The sequence below is a fragment of the Plecotus auritus genome, assembly GCF_963455305.1.
Source record: "Plecotus auritus genome assembly, chromosome: X".
In the NCBI taxonomy this organism is placed as follows: Eukaryota; Metazoa; Chordata; class Mammalia; order Chiroptera; family Vespertilionidae; genus Plecotus; species Plecotus auritus.
This window is the reverse complement of record NC_137784.1, coordinates 80,991,779-81,012,314: the sequence shown is the minus strand read 5'-3', so window position 1 is coordinate 81,012,314 and position 20,536 is coordinate 80,991,779. Positions and strand designations below refer to the sequence as shown.

Genomic DNA, 20,536 nt, shown 5'->3' with positions numbered 1-20,536 from the left:
TATATATATATATATATATATATATGATTAATTGGCTACTGAAAGGTCACAAGTAGTAAACTTTTCTTGTTATGATTCAAATGGGTGGAGAATATTACTAAATTTATCTGAATTTTTAAGGGCATAAAATCAAAATTTTAATGATGTCCATAAAGCATATAAAAATCATCCATGATTACCTTAAAGTATTTTCAATATGGAAATTTTAGGTGAATATAGACATTGTGAAATTCAAAACTATTCATATTTTAAATGTCACTCCCTTAGCAATGGCATAGAATCACCTATACGGAATGACTTTCTCACTTCTCATGTATTTGTCATCAATGGGCACTACTAGATCTGAAAAACTTGTTTATTATTCACACACAAATGCTACCTGCTTTACATATGTCATTATGAAATATATTTCTATATGTCTGAGTTGACAAAACACAGTTGCTTCCTTCAGGACAGCGGTTCCCAAACTTTTTTCCTTATCAAGCTACACATGAGGAATAATGTTCAAAATTTTACCTACACATATCAGTCCCAATCACTAAGACCTGCTGTGTGATTAAATAGATCACCACATATGCTTTAATTAAGTATCTTCTCAGTAGAATACCATCCCGTTTTCTTCTAATGATCTAGATGTGAGTTGAGAACCACTGACTTAGATGGTATCTACAATAGATACAAACATGGCCAACTGATATGTACTTGAAACAGAGAGGTACCTATAGGAAAGGATTTCAAGGGCATTGAAAAATTCCACTTGTGCATGGAATAATACAAGGCTTTGCTTAATAGTAAATAGCCTGTCAGCTGAGAGTGCCTAAAAGTAGCCCCACCCCAGTAGCAATAAGCACATCTAGCACACAAATTGTGGTTTCTATATTAAAAGGAATCAGGGCTCCTTGGGGAAAAAATGGCTAATTCTAGGACTGTGATAAGAAATAGACAAGATAAGCCTAGAATATCTTATAGTAGTAGAATATAAGGAAATGCTAAATTAATAAAAGCACAATAATGAGGTTATGTCAAAGGGACAGATACACCCACTGAAAGAGCTCCCAATGGACAAATGTGGAAGAATTTGAACCAGAAAATAAAGTAGCATTGAACTATAACCCAATGTATAATATGTAAATATCCATAAGTCCATACTGATATAAGTAAATGATTGAATAAATAATGGGGGAGAAGAGGCAAATATTCCATGCAGAATTCTAAATAATTTTATGTAGATACTCCACTCAGTGATGTGGAACATAACTTTCCAGTGTTTTAGTATGCACTGTGAATAACTTATTTTTTCCAAAGAGGAGAGTATTAAAAAGGAGAAATAAAGAACAGTAACTTTACAGTGCAGAAAGACAAACACTACCTCTAGCTAGGTGATCAAGGTCCATATCAACACTGATAAAGCATATCGATACTTTGTATACTTGATAGGATGTGATGAGAATGGTATTTTACTTCTGTGATCTTCCTCACAACATTTATTGCCCCCATCTAAGTATGAAAAAAAATAAGATAAATCCCAATTGAGAAGCATTTTACACAATTTCTGAACAGTCCTAATCAAACTGTCAAGGTTATCAGAAATAAAGTCTAAGAAATTGCCAAGGGTGGATACGGGGGCGGGGGGGAGATGAGGTACATATGTAATAGTGTCAATAATAAATTAAAAAAAAGAAAAAAAGAGCTTAAGGAAACATGATAACCAAATCTAATATACAGTAGTATCCCAGATGGATCCTGAGACAGAAATAGCTTTTAGGGCAAGGGAAACTAAGGAGAAAATAAACAAATGGAGCTACATCAAAATAAAAGCTTCTGCACAGCAAAAGAAACCATCAGCAAAACAATAAGAAAGCCCACTGCATGGGAGAATATATTTGCCAATGTTATCACCGATAAGGGTTTAATCTCCAACATTTACAGGGAACTCATAAAACTTAACAAAAGAAGGATTAACAACCCTTTTCGAAAGAGGACATAGGGAAGGCCAAGAGACATATGAAAACATGCTTAAAGTCACTAATCATCTGAGAGATGCAAATCAAAACGACAATGAGGTACCACCTCACACCTGTCAGAATGCCTAGCATCAACAAATCAACAAATGACAAGTGCTGGTGAGGATGTGGAGAAAAAGGAACCCTCCTGCACTGCTGGTGGGAATACAGACTGGTGCAGCCACTGTGGAGAACAGTATGGAGTTTCCTCAAAAAACTAAAAATGGGACTCCCAATTTGACACAGTGATCCCACTTCTAGGAATATATCCCAAGAAACTAGAAACACCAATCAGAAAGGATATATGCACCCCTATTTCATAGAAGCACAATTTACCATAGCTAAGATTTGGAAACAGCCTAAGTGCCCATCAGCAGATGAGTGGATTAAAAAACTGTGGTACACCTACACAATGGAATACTATGTTACTATAAAAAGGAAGGAACTCCTATCATTTGCAACAGCATGGATGGAGCTGGAGAGCATTATGCTAAACGAAATAAGTCCGCCAGAGAAAGATAAATATCACATAATCTCTCTCATTTGTGGAATATAATGAACAACATAAATTGATGAACAAAAGCAGATGCAGAGATAGAGAAGCATCAATCAGACCATAAAGCCTCAAAGGGAAGGTAGAGGAGGGCGGGGTTAAGGAGGATAAATCAACCAAAGAACTTGTATGCATGCATATAAGCCTAACCAATGGACACAGACACCAGAGGGGGTGAGGGCATGAGTGGTGGGGGTGGTGGGGGCAATGGGGGGAATAAGGACACATATGTCATACATTAATCAATGAAGAAAAAATTAAAAAAAATAAAATCTGAAAAATTTGAATAAATATTAGATTTAAGTTAATAATAATGTTCTACTACATGTTCATTAATTGTAACAAATGTCCCATAGTCATGTAAGATGTTGATACAGGGGAAATGGGTATAGAGCATACAGGAACTTTATGTACTATCATTGCAATAATTTTGTAAATCTAAAGCTGTTATAAAATTTAAAAGTTTATTTAAAAGTAAACAAGGACTTTTATTAGAGCATTTTTGATGAGGATACAAAAACTGGAAACAAAGTATATGCACATCAGTGGGAAATGGAAAATGATTGACTAAATTGTGTTATCAAAGACTATCGAGCAATACAGAATATTATATACTTAAAAGGATGAGTGAATGTTCAGAATTCTGCTATGTACTTTTACTTATAAAAGGAAATGGAGAGAAATACATAAATCTCCTTTTTTGTAAAACAACGAGGAGAAAATACTCAAGTATATATGTTCCTATACCTAAAAGAGTAGGAAGAATGTATAAAGGATACACATTAGATTGTTAACATTGCTCATAGTAATGGAATGGAGTTAGAGGAGAGGTAGCAAGACTGGAAACATAAGCAGGTCAGGGTAAGTAGGCAATAAGTAATTGAATAATTCATTCATAAGTATATGGTGGGCTGATACTTTGCAAATAAAATTTTAAATTTGTAAAAACACAAGACAAAAAAAGCAAATGGAGTTGTGGAGGAAAAGAGTTCTATTTTGGTTGGCAGGAATTAATGAGGGTGGGAGATGGACAGTGGGTAAGCAGGGAAAAAATAGCAGTACACTAAAGAATATAGTGTCAGTTACTGAAGCTGAATTATACCCACTTACCAATTTTGCCAAGAGCTGCCCAAGTAGGTGAAATACTATCACTGAGGGTGTAATTAGAATAATTTCTAGTTCTGCCAATATCCTGGAGTTTTTGCCTACCACAAACAAAGACTAAACTCGCTATTTGCTTCCCCAACATTCCCTCCACACACATACAAAAGTGATTCTTAGAATATCAAAAAGGTTATCTTTTTATACACCACCTTGTTCTTTTGGCCTTAATGAGGCCTCACTAGGGGCTTCCAAGTGCTTTTGATGAAGAGGTGACATAGCTTTAGCATCAGACAAAGTCCGCAGGAAACAAAAATAGGAAGGGTCTGCATTTCCGAGAAGGTATAATCAAATAATATAGTGCAGGCCCCTGGTGAGCAAGATCAGAGGTTCCCAAAATGGCAGAATTGAAAAGTTGTTTAAAGGTCATCTCAGCTACCTAATTTCAATATCTAATGCAGTCTGTCTGAGATTCTAGATCCTAGATTTTAGCACTGAGGTAGAGGAGGAAGTGCATATTGTGGAACCCCAAAGGATAAAAGAGATTGCTTTTCACTGTAAACTTCTTGCAAGCAGGAATTGTATGTAAAATATTCCCTGTATAGTACCTAAGAACTCAGGATGACTGTGTGTTTACAGGGGTCCATGTTGAATATTTAGAAACAATGGATTCAAACTCACATTGCAATTCTATGAAGAATCGCAACAGTAGCTCACTGGATAAAAGATATATCAGCAGCATTTGAAGGTATTTTTCATCAATAAACAAGGAGAGACCTTTGCCTAAGTGATACTTAAGGTTATTTTCATGGCCTGATATCAAGACCATTGAGCTAACTGGCTCTATGCAAAAAAACAACTGTTAATATAAGGCCCTGGGGCAGGGGTGGATTGGGGAAGAAATGAAGTCCAAAATTTCTAAATGAAATAACACACACAGTAAATGGGAGTCCCATTTTATGAAAATTTGAAAAGATTTGCAATGTAGTTACAATAATAATTAAAATTGAATTTATTGAAGCTCTGCATACACTGCAGCTTTTCAAAAACATACCCACTGTAAAGGTGAGGCACACCTGCACACACTCCAGTCCTAATTAAAAGACTACCAGCTATGGTATTGAACAATATTTTCATTCAGTACTCACCTTAAAACACAAGTGTAGAATCCACTGTCTTGCGCCTCAGCTGAGTGAAACCATATTGAATCTTCCTCTTTGCTCATCCTGACCTCTGAAAAGATGATGGGCTCTTCCAAATCACCTTTGTTTTTATACCACATAAGCCTGAGCCCAGTGCTCTGGGCCATGCTATAGTTGGTGCGAATATAACTGTAGAAAAGGGCACATTTCACTCGGACTGGTTCGCCTGCCAAAGCCATGTATGTCTTGAGATCAACTGACCAATCAATGCATCCATCCACTGAAAGAAAACCAGATGAGGCATGAGATACAGTGACCATTGTAGATAGCAATGATATGAACAACAATCATTGCCAACATATACTGTGGACATACTATGAGCCAGGTACTATGGCAAGTGCCTTATATAGATTACCTCATTCAGTCTTCCCAGTGGTCCTGTGAGGCAGACCAGTGGCTTCCTTAGGCCTGGGAAAGCAGGATCTCTGATCGAGCCCTGTACCTTTGGAGTATTTTCAATCCTGTACAGTAAGCTTCTGCTTGGGGTTGACTAGATCCCCCAGGAAGCTCCAGCACTCATGCCTATGGGGTTTGCCTAGGGACCCATGGCTAGTTCCCAATGCCAGAAGAGTGTGAGGTTGAATTGCTAGAATGACACGGACATATTGACTTTCATGGACTCAAATTGATTACATAGACATGAGCCCCACAAAACAACTTCTACAGGGCCCCTTTCTAGCCTAGGAACAGCCCTGAAACTGTGTTACTGTTCTAATGAATTAACACACCTGAGAGGTAACGATATAAATGTTTTAAAATAAATATATATTCTCGTAGATTTATTTTAAAAGTTCATTAATAGAAAGAAAACCTGGATATCCATTTTTTAAAACTCTTTTATATTCCTGTTTTTGTTTTCCCCTAACCCTAAGGTACACAGAACGTGTTTTTGAACTAAATTTTTTATCTTGGCAAAGTAGCTTCAACCTCTATCATTACCTAATTGATAGGAAAAAATAAAACTTTTGGAATGGTCCTTCCATTTGCTCTCTAAATCCATTTAGTTATCTATTCTAAAAGATCTCTTGCATAAATCTACACCTTTACAATGTTAACAGGCTATTTGACCCATTAGTGACAAGGTATGGTTGGAATTGAAGATACATAATCAAAATGTCTGCTTCTCAGACACAACAATCATACTCAAAGGGAGTTGAAAACATTTAACTGCCATTATAATTAGCTGTATCATACAGACCTTAAGAGTTATCTGATCATTCATTTCCTTTTAAACAAAATGTCTTTGATTTAATAGACTATGGTTCCTTTTAGTTTCTGTTCCCTTGCTTTGTGCAGCAAAGAGGGAGTATTTAGTATAAGACAGTCAGGAGGCAGAGAACAGATATATAATAATGGGGAGAACAATTTCTAAACATCATTTCCCTTAGTATTTTCTTTTCGTATTCACAATACAAAATGACAATATAAGGTATCTCAAGAGACCTGAGGGAATTTTTCCCCAAAATAGATAAAGAGTATGATACCATGGATCCATGAAGGCTCACCTGCCACCAAATATATTCCCACATTGAATTTTCATCAGCAGAGCACTGAGTCATTACTAGATTCCAACAAGATGTATGATTTGTTTTTATTGAGTTGTCACTCTTAGGAAAATAAACCAATAGTGGTGCAAGAGGGGATGGAATAAGATTTATTTGTAGATATGGGACTAGTGAACCAACTAAGAAGGATGTACTGAGCAAAGAGGCCTGAAAAGTCTGAGTCTGGTGGCAAGACATCATGAAGGGACTGAAACCTTGAGTTTAAGCACTGAAAGGTGTGAGAGATGCACAGAAAGGCAGAAGGAAGAGAAAGATCACATGTAACTCAAGTGGCCAAGGTCAATTGTAGGAATCAAAGCCATCTGAAGTCACCAGTGCAAGTCATGATTCTGTAATGATGAGTTTGCAATAACATGCCACACTTTCAGAGCTGCTTGCATGTTGACACTCCATACTCATTTGGCAAATAGCTGAAAGAATATATATGTGATGTAACTGGCCAGAGCACAGGCTGTGGACAGGTTGGAGACATAGTGGAATTGAGTAACCCACAGTGGAAACCAACCCACAACTTAACCTCAGCAGCACAGGCCTCTACTTCAGAGATCAATCCAGCTTTATTCTGTTTACAACTACTCCACCTTTTTTAGTTGGCCGCCAAAGGACTCCTGAGAAAAGTGGTTTCTGATCAGATTGTCTTCTCATACAGGTGGTTTGATAACTGGGTTTTACAGAACAAGCCCCAAGTGTAAATAGAAGCATTGCAGGAATGAAAACATTTTTATCCAAAAAAAAACAGTGAAATTCTGCAGTTGGATTGAAGATTGCTGCAGAGCAAACCCATCCAAAGTATAAGTGAGTGCATGCCTATCCTTTTATTCACAATCATTCCTTATGATTATAAATGTCCCTGTCATTGCATTATAAAACACTTCCTATTTCTAAAGTATCCATTCTCTGATCATTCTTGAGCCTAATGAATACCAATTCAAGTATTTAAAAGAATTGTGTTTCTTTGGATTTTCATCTCTACTCTCTTGATTTAGTTTTCTGTAAGGCTCACAGTTTTTAATCTTGGTCGAGTCTTATTGGCAGAAATGCTTTAATATCTGAGCTATCCAAAATAATTATAATGAGGCAAAGGAAGCCACTTTAAAACTCAAGTCTCTATTTTAGTAATTTTCATTCCAATCTGAAAAACAAGTGTGTGCTTAGAGTATCCAAGATAATAATCCAATATAATAAAGAGGTAATATGCAAATTAACCATCACTCCAACACACAAGATGGCCGCCCCCATGTGGTCAAAGATGGCCGTCCCTATGTGGACACAAGATGGCCTCCACAAGATGGTCAGCAGGGGAGGGCAGTTGTGGGCAATCAGGCCAGCAGGGGAGGGCAGTTGGGAGGGACCAGGCCTGCAAGGGAGGGCAGTTGGGGGGGACCAGATCTACAGAGTAGGGCAGTTATGGGTTACCAGGCCTGCAGGGGAGGACAGTTAGGGGTGACCAAGCCAGCAGGGGAGGGCAGTTAGGGGTGACCAGTCCAGCAGGGGCGGGCAGTTAGGGGCAATCAGGGCAGCAGGGGAGGGCAGTTAGGGGTGACCAGGCTGGCAAGGGATGGAAGTTAGGGGTGACCGGGCCAGCAGGGGAGGGCTGTTGGGGGCGACCAGTCCTGCAGGAGATGACAGGGCTGAGCTGGCTTGCAGGGGTGGGCAGTTAGGGGCGACCAGGCTGGCAATGGAGGGCAGTTAGGGACAACCAGGCCAGCAGGGGAGGGCACTTGGGGGTGACTAGGCCTCCAGTAGAGAACAGTTAGGGGTGACTGGGCCAGCAGGGGAGGGCCGTTAGGGGCAATCAGGCTGGCAGAGGGGCAGTTAGGCATCAGTCAGGCTGGCAGGGGAGTGGTTAGGTGGTGATCAGGCTGGCAGGCAGGCGAGCGGTTGGGAGCCAGCAGTTCTGGATTGTGAGAGGGATGTCCGACTGCCCAGTGGGATTGGGCCTAAATGGGCAGTCAGACATCCCTCGAGGGGTCCCAGATTGGAGAGGGTGCAGGCTGGGCTAAGGGACACACTACCCACGTCCATGAATTTCATGCACTGGGCCTCTAGTTTGACATGAAGATTCAAAGAAAGGAGTGTATGAAACATATAAAGGGACATGCCAGTATCCATGCTATGTATTTTTCCAAGAGGAGACTCATAGGGGTAAAAACTAATATAGTACTGCTGGAAGCAAATTCCAGCAGGTAATAATTATGCAGTAAGTTTATCAGAAGGCTGATGGACCTTGGGGCTTCAGCAGTGCTGAAAATCTGCATGTTATTATCTGCTACTGGAATAGCCAAAGGCATTTTCCCTAACCTGATCATCTTTTCCTGTTGCTGGCAGAATAGCCGAAGGAATTCCCCTAACTTGATAATCTTTTCCTGTTTATCAAACTTTACCTGTTTACATTCCTAAAAGGCCAATGTGTTTTTCCAGCAACTAAAAAGCCATGGGTCTGCAGATTCGGAGAGCCCACTTCACTAGACATTGGAGCCTCCCCTGGCTCCACCATGCCTCCCAAATTTATATTTCTTGTCTAGTGTCTAGTTATTCATTTATGTCGCTGCCCTTCCTCCACATTCCTGAATGCTTGCAGTGGAAAGACTGTAGCAAGTACACTGGAAAGAACCCTGAGTAAGCAAAGCAAACCTATTTAGCCTCTTTATTAATAAGCCTCCACTCCCTCCTCAATACAACCAGGAGAGCAAATCCTGCCATACCTACTTGCTGTGAAAACAAAGCCCTGATAAAAGTTGATAAGTCCCTAAAGGAGGATAATATGTTATCAACAACAATGATTATAACATTTTTTTATTTAAAAAAAAAAAGTCTTGCAAGCAATAAAATTGCAATCTCTAATGGAACAAAAATGGAAGCCCTGGCCAGGTGGCTCAGTTGGTTGGAGCATTGTTCTATATACCCAAAGGTTGCAGGTTCCATTCCTGGTCAGGGCACAGAACACATGCCCAGGTTGCAGGTTTAATTCCTGGTCAGGGCACATACAGGAGGCAACCAGTTGATATTTCTCTCTCACATTGATGTTTCTTTCGCTCTCTCCATTCCTCTCTTTCTAAAATCAATAAAAAAACACATACCCTCGGGTGAGGATTAAAAAAAAATCTATATATTGAAATTCCATATATATTGAGGACATTCATTACAACTTAAGTCCTTTGCCTGGGGACGTACATCCAACACTAGTTTATTATATATTTGTGATTTAAAAAAAATCATTTGTTAAACCAGGTTTCCTTGTAACTATCTCAACAGTATCACACTCATTTATATGGCCACCTCTTCTGCTTTTCTTTTTTCTTCTTTTTCTCCTGCTTTTCAACCATCAGGGTAATTGTTGGGGGCAGTTCATCAAATGACCACTAGAGGGAAGGTTGTTCAAATTTTTCTGTAGCACTTAAATTTTCCCTACCTAAACTCTAAACCTAAGGATTTGCTATCTGCCAATCACTGGTTACTGGGGAGGAATCACAGCACACCTCTGAGGATGCACCACTGTGTATGACAAAAGGAGCCAAAAGTTAAGCATGCTTAAACTGGGTGACCAGGTTACATACACACCAACTGCACGACCCAGTGCAGAACTATGCAACAAAAGCAGTTACTGGCATTCTTCCAGCCCTTAGTACAGAACAGTCAGGCACTGTGCTAACTGCTTTGTATGTATTTTTATCACTTCATTATTATGTCAACTCTGGTAGTTAGGAACCCTCATTATTCCCATTATACTGAAGAGAGAAAATAAAAGTTCAGAAAGTTTAAGTGATGTCCTCCAGGTCATTCAGGTTGTGGTGGCAGAGTTCAGACCCCAACCCAGGTAAGTTGGATCCAGAACCTATGTTCTTAATCACTGTATTCTTCATACTGCCTCCTATAATCCTTATCCCGGATCATGAGCTATTAAAATACTAAAATTTGCTTGGTACTATCCAAATTGTCAAATGTATTCCAATGTCCACTAGAGTAGATAGACCTGCCCAGCTGAGTGATATTATATCCCTAAATAATAACCATTGTGGGAAAAACAACCATCAAATAATGTATGACAGTTATTTTTATATGAACTACACACAGTATTCACAGAGTAATGAATTACTAATAATTTGTGTACTTGTTTTAACCTCTGAAGATCAGGCCTACACCTTGGATAAATTTTATCTGACCTGTATTGATTTATTTAAAATTAAATATCTAGGAGTGATCACCCAATTCCTAAAATTGTAAACTAGATATAGCATTGTGTGCTTATGTTAACATTTGTACTAATGTTTTATACTAATCTATATATACACTGAGTGGCCAGATTATTATAATTTTTGAACGCATAATAATCTGGCCACTCAATATATATATATATATATATATATATATATATATATATATATATATATATATATTTTTAGAGGCCCGGTGCATGAATTCGTGCATGGGTGGGGTCTGGACAGCCTGGCCAGGGGGAGGGGACATGGGTGGTGGCCAGCCTGCCTGCTGGTCAAACTCCTGGTCGAGGGGACAATTTGCATATTAGCCTTTTATTATATAGTATATACACTGAGTGGCCAGATTATTATGCGTTCAGAGATCATAATAATCTGGCCACTCAGTGTATATAAAAGGGCAGCAACCAGAATGGCAGAATGACCAGAATGACTGGAACAACTGGTGGCTATGATGCGCACTGCGGCAGCCAACCAGCCTGATCTGGGTCCCGATTGGCCCCCCCAGCTGGCCCAGCCCCCAACACCCTGATCAGGGGTGAGGCTGGCTGTCAACCACCCGTGGCTCCTCCCACCTGCTGGCCCGGCCTGATGAGCCCCCATAGGGGTGGGCTGGCCAGACCCCACCCATGCACAAATTCATATACCAGGCCTCTAGTTGAATATAAAGTTATTCTCCTTGTTCTTAATATTTTTAATGTGGGAGTTGAATGTTTTCTGCTTCTCTATTTGTTTCCCTCAAATGTGCTTAATGAAAAGTTTCTTTTTATTTACATCTCTGATAGTGGAGGCTGCCTTCCTCAAGTGGTCAGGCCCCAAGCACTAAAAATCAAATTCTCTAATAAGTGAGTAGACTTTATCTTTGCTGTTGGACACCAGTTTCCTTGCCCCCAGCCTGGAAATATGAACAAAACCAATTTTTCATTTTTAATTTTTTTAATTTTTATTATTTATTTTATTGTTTAAAATAAAGTTCTGTCAATGGAAAAGAATTGGATTTTTAAAATTTCGTTTGTGTATCAGTATCCATCAATAGAGAGAATATACCTCACTTCAGCTGTATAAATACATTGAAAGTTATTGTTTCAGGTTTTAAAAAGCATTTAACAGACAGAGAGTTGGCCGACAGCAGCTGCCCTATATCTAAATCCAGCCTAGCACCAGGAATGCTCAGGGCCTACTCAAGAATGCAAATAATCCTTTCCACTAATATTTACAGGGTAAACTAAGATTGTTGGTAGAGTATTAAATTTGACAGTAAAATAATAATCAATTTTTCAGATTAATTTAAATAAGCTAATTGAAATAAGTGAATATTCAAGAAAATTTAATTGTACTGGACAAAAAGCTGTTCCTAAAGTAGTAACTAAAATTTCTATTGGTAGTTCATCTCATGGTAAAATTCCTGAACATGCAAAGAACCTAAAGCAGTCATATTTTTGTGCAAAAAAATAAAATTTGAAGTTATCAAGACTGCATTATAAAATTTACAAAAGCCTCCATTAATCAAAAAAAGGGGGGATAGTAGGGTAATATCATGTAAGGAAAAATATCCTATAAGTAAATAACATCTAGAAAATTTTTACTTTACAAAATTAATTTTCTTTTGTAATGCTAACAGCAAGACACCCATGAAAAACACACATGATGTCTAAATAAGACAAAGGAAAATCGTTTGGGCAAAAATATAAAGGATCCCAAATCAATTATATAGAAAAGATTCCTTTATTAACTTTTGGTCGAGAATATGTTTGTATATTTTCAGAAAACAACTCCAAGACCATGTGGATTCCTGCAACAGAGAGGAATTGACAGGTCTGCTCCAACCACGAAGACAAGAGGAGAAACAGTCCAGAGATGGAAGACGCTGACGACGCCTTGCCACGCTAGCAGTCAGGAGCTGTGTGTTGCAGCAGGTTGCCTAGGACCAAACCAGAGAGGGTCGGACCTGCATTGCCACCATGTGCCCACCATCCAGATATCATTGCTGACATGTACACATAAGGAACTGTTTGACATTGAAACGGGGACTGAGAACTGTTGGACATTGAAATTGGGACTCAAATATTTTTTGTTATTATATGTTTATTTCTAGTCTGCAGAGGCAAGATTTTTTAAAGGAAAGAAATGGGGAAAAAATAGATACAGAGGCAAAGAAGCATTGAACAGACTGTCAAACTACAGTGGGAAGGCAGGGGAGGTTGGTGGGTGGGGGGGCTGTAAGAGATCAACTGAAGGACTTGTACACATGCATATAAGCATAACCAATGGATACAAGACACTGTGGGGGGCAGGTAAAGGCATGTACTGGGGGGTAGGGGAGGCCGGGGGGAGGTCAATGGGGAAGAAAAAGGAGACATATGTACTACTATTTGTAATACTTCAAACAATAAAAAAATAAAAAATAAAAATAAAAAGCATTTCTACAATTAACCAGCTTCATTTCCCTTTCATTACAGGATCTGTGCTATGCTCTGTCAAGATCATTCCTTCAAATTTATCCAACAAATGAGCCTCAATTACTTTGGGGAGGTGAAGCCATATATAAGGCATTACAACTAAATCATCAACTCCTAATTACCTGAGGCCTGATGAGCCTCCTTGGGAATTAACCACTAGCAAGGAGCTCTTCTCAGATAAAGTGATATTAATTCCAAGGCTGCAGCAGTAAATGTACCTGCAGGAGACAGGATATCAGCAATGACCACCAACCCCACTAGCAGGCTTTCTGCTGCTCCCTCAAATCCAGAATTCTTTTGTAGTGAGTTGACCTCCGCTGCCAAATATCTGCCTTCCATGTACACAGTCATCTAAGACAAAAATTTTGGGAGTCATCCCTGAATTTTATCTTCCCCTTCTCACTGAACTCCCCCTGTTACTCCCATTAAAACTTGTAATTTCTAAAAATGTTCCTCTCTCTATACTTATTGATATGAAAGGCCAAACTTTTCTCATGTCTTGCTTGGTCTATTGTAATACCCTCTATATGATCTTCCAACCTTTCCATTCCAATTTGTTCCTCAAACTGCTACCAAAGTGATCTCTCTAAAGTATAGGGCCATATAACTTTACTGTTCAAAACCTGCAATGGCTCTTCTGATATGCAAATCCCTAAGCCTAGTTTGCCTGGCTCATCAGCCCCCCAGCCACAATTCTTTGCACAGCCTACACTTCAGTCAAGACTCACTATTCCCTGAACATGCCATTCAATTTTCTGCCCTTGCTATTCTGGCTCCTTCCACTAGAATGTCCTTTGCTTCTGTACCTCTCTATTGAAATCCTACTCATCCTCCAAGACCCAGCTTCAAATGCCACTTCTTCTATTAAACTGTACTTCATTGCCCCAAGTGAATTCTTTCCCCTGTTGTGCTCTCCATGTATTTCTCTACACATCTCCTTCACAGTTAGATGGGTGTCTCCTTTACCATGTATTGTAGGAGAAGGCCCAGTGCATTGCACATAATAGGTATTCATTAAATCTTTATGGAATGAAATCACTTATCTGTTTCCCAAATTCACTGATAATCAAAAGTTGTTTGCATTTGTCAGACACCTGAAAATTACCCCTCCCACTGCTACCCAGTAGATCAGTGGTATGACCAAACTCTGACAGAAATATCAAAGGATAGGCCCCAATTCACAAAATGTGTTCACAGCAACAAATGACTGATACCTTTCTGGTAGCTAACATCACTAGACATAGGAATAACAAAATGAACTCTGCCGCATCCTTGCTCCAAAATTCACGATTCCCTGGGCTGGTCAGTCAAAATCTCCCAGTCTATCACCCGAGACTTTCTAAATCAGTCCCTACCCTCTTAAAATGGCTGCCTACCACTCTCCAAGAGAAAAATCCTCCCCTTGATAGGCCAACATCCTATCCTAGCCTGCTTTGTCAGAGACCAGTTATGCTGTGGCTCTTGTGTCCGCTCAGCTCTTTCCTGGCTCTACCCTAATTCCATTTCTCCCAACTTCCACACCTCTCCCAATGAAATCCAAGTCATACACTGAGCTTAGTTTACCTAGATGTTAAGTTATAAGTAGTATCCTAGTTTTTCTACCATATTGATAAGCACATTAGTCATGGTCACAGATTTCTTACATTGTGTGTGTGTGTGTGTGTGTGTGTGTGTGTGTTTTCCACCTCTCCTCAAGCACCTCCTGGACCAGACACTTAGTGGGTCTTACTAAATATAGGTTTATGTATTCTGATCCCAGGAGACCTCACACAATTAAGTGCTGCTTTGGTTAAGCAATTTTCACATTAGTTGGAGGTTAACTTTTGGATTGTTGAAAATATTTTTTAAATGTCCAAATCCACTCTTCTGTCTTAGTATGTAGAGAATCATGATAAGAATGGAATATTTCTGGATTAAGAATGATTTGCCAGGCCCCGGTGGTTATCATCCTAGACCCCAATGCCATGGCAGTATAAGAGGTGTTGGCAGCATGAAAAGAGCATAGAAGTAGGTGGAGATTATAAGCTCTGGGTTCTCATTCCACCCTTACCTTCTTAAGAAATATATGACTTTGAGGAAGTCAGTTTCCACTCCCAAAAGAAATGAAGGTATTAAACTAAACACTAACCCAGCACCAAGAAAACTGATTATTCAGTGGTTAGTGAGGTCTTTGTTCATGCAGATGAGCTGCATATATGCTAACTCTCCCCCTGTAATCTTTATTTTGATTTTTTCTTAATTTCAAAGTTACAGAGAAATAAAAAGAACATTACAAACTCCCATGATTTCACCATCCAAATTTAATAATTTTAACTTTTTTTCTAATTTGCTTTCAGTAGCTTTGTTTTATTAAGGAAATAAAGCATCACAGATATAGTTAATGTCCTCTTTAATCACTAAATACAGTCCCATTCTTACTTCAAATCCCTGTCTGAATGTAACCACTATTCCTTCTAACTTTTAGACTTGCATACTCAATAAAAATTATTGTAGTGATTAAAAGTTTGCCTCACAGTGGGGAGTATAAATGTGAATAAATGTCAGTTTACTGAGTGCTCTTGTGAAGTGGGCTCCAGTAAAATGAGGTCAAAAAGTATGTCCTTTGAGGTGTGTACAGTAACAAATATACACAAGCACCCTCTCACACACACACTGCTTAGTGGGGGCCAATCTCAGAGTCTACAGGTATTTTCTGCCCAAATTTAGTTGTTTTCATGCTGTGTGCTGCCACACAGATTTCAGAATGAGACCTCTGGTGCTGTGGAAGTTCTCCTTTGTTATAGGGAAAATTCTGATTCACAACAGAGACACAATTGCTACTCATCAAATAGGGTTCTAAAAGTAACAAGCATGAGGCAGGGCCCACATCTTCTACATTGCAATTGGATGCCCCTACTTCAAGTCAAATACTGGGTCAACTAGGATATATAAAGTACAAAGTAAGTACAAATTAGGGATTAAACTTCTTCTTTTGACAACTTATTTCCCTTGTCATTTGTGAGATTCACATACTATTCAGCTGCCATAAACCTCTCCTCTGGCCAATAATGAAAGCACTCACCCTGGCTCTGGTGAGAGGGCTGTGAAGGTTAAATACATCAGTGCACTTACAGTGCTTACAATGGTGCCTGACACACAAACAATGCTCAATATTTTTCATTACTTATTGTGACTACACTACTACTTTTATTAATTATTTACCTAATTTGTTAATTCTTCTCTTGTATTTCTCAAGCCTTTACATATCATAATATACATTATTTCAATAAAAATTGTCTTTCATATCATCTTTATATTAAATTTAGATCATTAAATATTTCCCCAAATTTGAGGCATAGGTAAGTCATATTATCTATGTTTTATTTCAGGAGAGCAAATAGCCATTATGAAATATTTTAACATGATATATGTTTTCATATTAATTATATATAATATAGAGTAATACATGTGTATTACTCTATATTATTATAATATGTGTACTTTGTGTATGCTATAATTACTAATATAATATTATTATAGATTGCACGTAGTATTATATTTTATAAACTACATATACATTTATTGCAGAGTGCATATCATACTTATAGTTTATGAATTTGCATATGATATAGAAGACAGTTAGTCTTTTTTATTATTATTATTTTTAAATATATTTTATTGATATTTTACAGAGAGGAAGGGAGAGGGATAGTTAGAAACATCGATGAGAGAGAAACATCAATCAGCTGCCTCCTGCACACCTCCTACTGGGGATGTGCCCGCAACCAAGGTACGTGCCCTTGACCGGAATCGAACCTGGGACCTTTCAGTCCACAGGCTGACGCTCTATCCACTGAGCCAAACCGGTTTCGGCGAAGGCAGTTAGTCTTGAGTAGAGTTGGAACTCTAGGCCAGATACAGAAGGTCACCAGGGAGGAAAGTTCCCAGTGCCTCACAATGGGCAAAACTGGGAAAATAAGTATTGCAGGGTGATGTGATTCTGACCCTCCCAGACCTTTCCTCCCCTGGCATGTCCCTAATCATGTGTAGACCATAACTCTGAAAGGACTCACCTGGATAAACTGATGAATATTCTATTGAGATCCTCCCCTGAGACCTTTCCTAAAATCCCTGGCATTTGGAAAGCAGATAAAAAAACCCTCAAGAGAAAAAAACCCCAGCATGTTTGCTCACCATGGTGCTCAAGGATGTGGCACTCACTATGGAACTTTTTAGCCCTTCCCTACCAGGGAAATGGCCATGTTTAGAGTACTTCCTGGATATAGTCTGCATCTGCATATTAGCACCATAATCAGTTTCACTCACCAGGATGCTGGCCTCCTCGCCTTTTCCCCTCTCAGAAATGGATATGTTTATAGGAGAGTCTGTAATATTACTATGTGCACTTAGGTTAACATTAGAGGATTCAAATATCTCACTGTGCCCCAGTATTGATTGTCCATCCTCACAGTAGAGAAGTATAATTTTACTATATCCACTAGAGGTCCAGTGCACGAATTCATGCACAGGTGGGGTCCAGCCGGCCTGCCCCAATCAGGGCCGATTGGGCTGGGCGGAGGGGCCATGAGAGGTTGGCCAACCAGAGAGGGACATAGGGAGGGCTCCAGGGCATGTCCAGCCCATCTCACTCAGTCCTAATTGGCCAGACCCCAGCAGCAAGCTAACCTACCAGTTGGATTATCTGCCCCCTGGTGGTCAATGCAGTTACAGAAACTGGTTGACTGGTCAACTGTCTGCCCGCTAGTGTTCAGTGCACATCATAGTGAGCAGTTGAGTGGCCTTAGCATATCATTAGCATATTACACTTTGATTGGTTGAACGGTCAACCAGTGGACCAGACAATTAGCATATTAGGCTTTTATTATATAGGATAATAAAGTCATTTTTAATTACATTAATATTATAATGCTATAATATTAGTTAACCAGGCAACACCACTAGAAAGGCTTCTAGTATGCTTTACCTTTTGTTAATCAAGGATAATTGTGCATCTATTGTTATTATTTATGTTTATATTACTATTCATTATTTATATTATTTGATTATTCTACCTTTATAATATCCATTATTATAATTGTCATAAATGGCTATATCATTAATTATTCATAAAATTAATACCAAAATTTTATTATTACCTAATTATGTATATAATATTTATTAAAAATATTATAGTAAATATAACATGATTTTAATAATTTACAAATAAATATAATTATTTATAAATAAATCCAAGAAATGCAAACCAAGATGGTGGCATAGGTAAACACCTTTACTTGCTGCCTCTCACAACCACATCAAAATTACAACTAAAAGGCAGAACAACTACCACCCAGAACCATGCGAAAGCTGGCTGAGTGGAAGTTTCACAACTAGAGAGGTGAAGAAATCACACTGAGATTGGTAAGAGGTGCAGAGGCACTGAAAGTGCTGGCACCTGGACGTGGTGCTCTTTTATTTTTTTTTATTTTTAAATTTTATTGATTTTTTACAGAGAGGAAGAGAGAGGGATAGAGAGTTAGAAACATCAATGAGAGAGAAACATCAATCAGCTGCCTCCTGCACACCTCCTGCTGGGTTTGTGCCCGTAACCAGGTACATTCCCTTTGCTGGAGTTGAAGCTGGGACCCTTCTGTCAGCAGGCCGACGCTCTATCCACAGAGCCAAACCAGCCAGGGCTGTGCTGCTCTTTTAATCGGGAGGGAGATACAAGCTCCCGCTTGCTCTAAACTCTAGTTCTGGACGAGACTCTGGGGGACCCAGACACATAAGGGGAGAAACTGGACTGTCTGGCATCAGGACAGGAATGTGAGGGTGGCTTTCTTCAGAGGTGCTCGCAGCTATCATTGTTCTTGCATGGGGGCACAGGATGCGGAGACCGGGGGACCTCTCTGGTGCAGGGCTGACTGGCAGTCATTGATGTTTGCTCTTCTCTGGTGATTCCCAGAGATCCCGCCCCACCTAATTTACAACCCCACCCAAGCTGTGTGCATCAGCTTTTGCATATGAATGGCCTGTCCTTTCTCCACCTAAAACCTGTCAAACTGCAGCTGGGTCAGAGACCCCCAAAGCTTCCAAAAGAAGGCCCAAGGCCCAGCAGCAGCAGCCTGCCTTGGTTCACAGCTGGGCCTCATCTGGGCACTACCAAATCCCATACAAAGAGGAGGAATCTGAAGATGTCTCTGTAACTCCTGCTGGGTGGTCCCAGACAGTGGCAGAACTTGCACCTCCTTGGAGATCCAAGAGCCAGTGTACCCAGTGGTCAGAGTGAGACCATACCAGATTACAATTCTTCACATCCATAAGAGACACACTCAAGGGGCAGACACAGTGAGCACCAAAGCCTCACTGAAGCAATTCTTGCCCCATAAGGGTGTCTCCTGCACAACAGATCTTCCAGTGTAGACACTGCTGGTCATCACAGCCAACTGGCCTGGAGGTCAATTCCTCCCAGTGATACCAACAGCAATCAAGGGTTAACTACAACAAGACTGTGCACACAAAGGGGTGAACCAAGAGCATCACCTCAGGTGACTGGGGAGGCTGAGCCACTGGGTCCTATGGGACACCTACCACACAAGGCCATTCTATCAGCTCAAGGAGACTTAGCAGCTACCCAGTACATAGAAACAAAAACAGGGAAGCAGCCAAAATGTGGAGACAAAGAAATAAGTCACAAATGAAAGAAATTGATGAAAGCAAAATACTGGATATAGAGTTCAAAACCACAGTTATAAAGTTACTCAAGAATCTTCTAGAAACCTCCGAGAAATTTAGTGAGACCCTCAAGGATATGAAAAAGGACCAACCAGAAATTAAGCATACACTGACTGAAATAAAGAATAATATACAGAGATTCAACAGCAGACTAGAGGATCCCAAGAATCAAGTCAAAGGTTTGAAATACGAAGAAACAAAAAACACCCAACTGGAAAAGCAAGAAGAAAAAAGAATCCAAAAATATGAAGATAGTGTAAGGAGCCTCTGGGACAACTTCAAGTGTACCAACATCCGAATTATGGGGGTGCCAGAAGAAGAGAGAGAGCAAGATATTGAAAACATATTTGAAGAAATAATGACAGAAAACGTTCCCCTACCTGGTAAAAGAAATAGACTTACAAGTCCAGGAAGCACAGAGAACCCCAAACAAGAGGAATCCAAAGAGGACCACACCAAGACAAATCATAAGTAAAATGCCAAGGGCAAAAGACAAAGAGAGAATCTTAAAAGCAGCAAGAGAAACACAGTTAATTACCTACAAGGGAGTACCCATATGACTGTCAGCTGATTTTTCAACAGAAAAAAATAAAAAATATATACATAAATCCTATACTGTTAAGAAGTCCTAGTGTTAACCTTTTCATCTCTGCAGAATCAGGGTAACTGAGGCAAAGCATCAATGAAGGTACTTGCATTATTGTGATATTATAAATATATAT

At 39.4% G+C, this 20,536-nt stretch overlaps 1 protein-coding gene across 1 annotated transcript in view; it reads right to left on the bottom strand.

Annotated features, from left to right (window-relative positions):
- Window positions 1–5,077, bottom strand: part of IL1RAPL2 (interleukin 1 receptor accessory protein like 2) — a gene marked incomplete at its 3' end in the record, with an annotated part of 799,403 nt that extends 794,326 nt beyond the window's left edge. Inside the window, exon 1 of the mRNA XM_080652525.1 lies at window positions 4,806–5,077. Within this exon, the coding sequence (XP_080508651.1) occupies window positions 4,806–5,038 (233 nt within the window). The 5' untranslated portion in view covers window positions 5,039–5,077. The remainder of the gene's footprint in view (window positions 1–4,805) is intronic.
- Window positions 5,078–20,536: the final 15,459 nt, after the last annotated feature.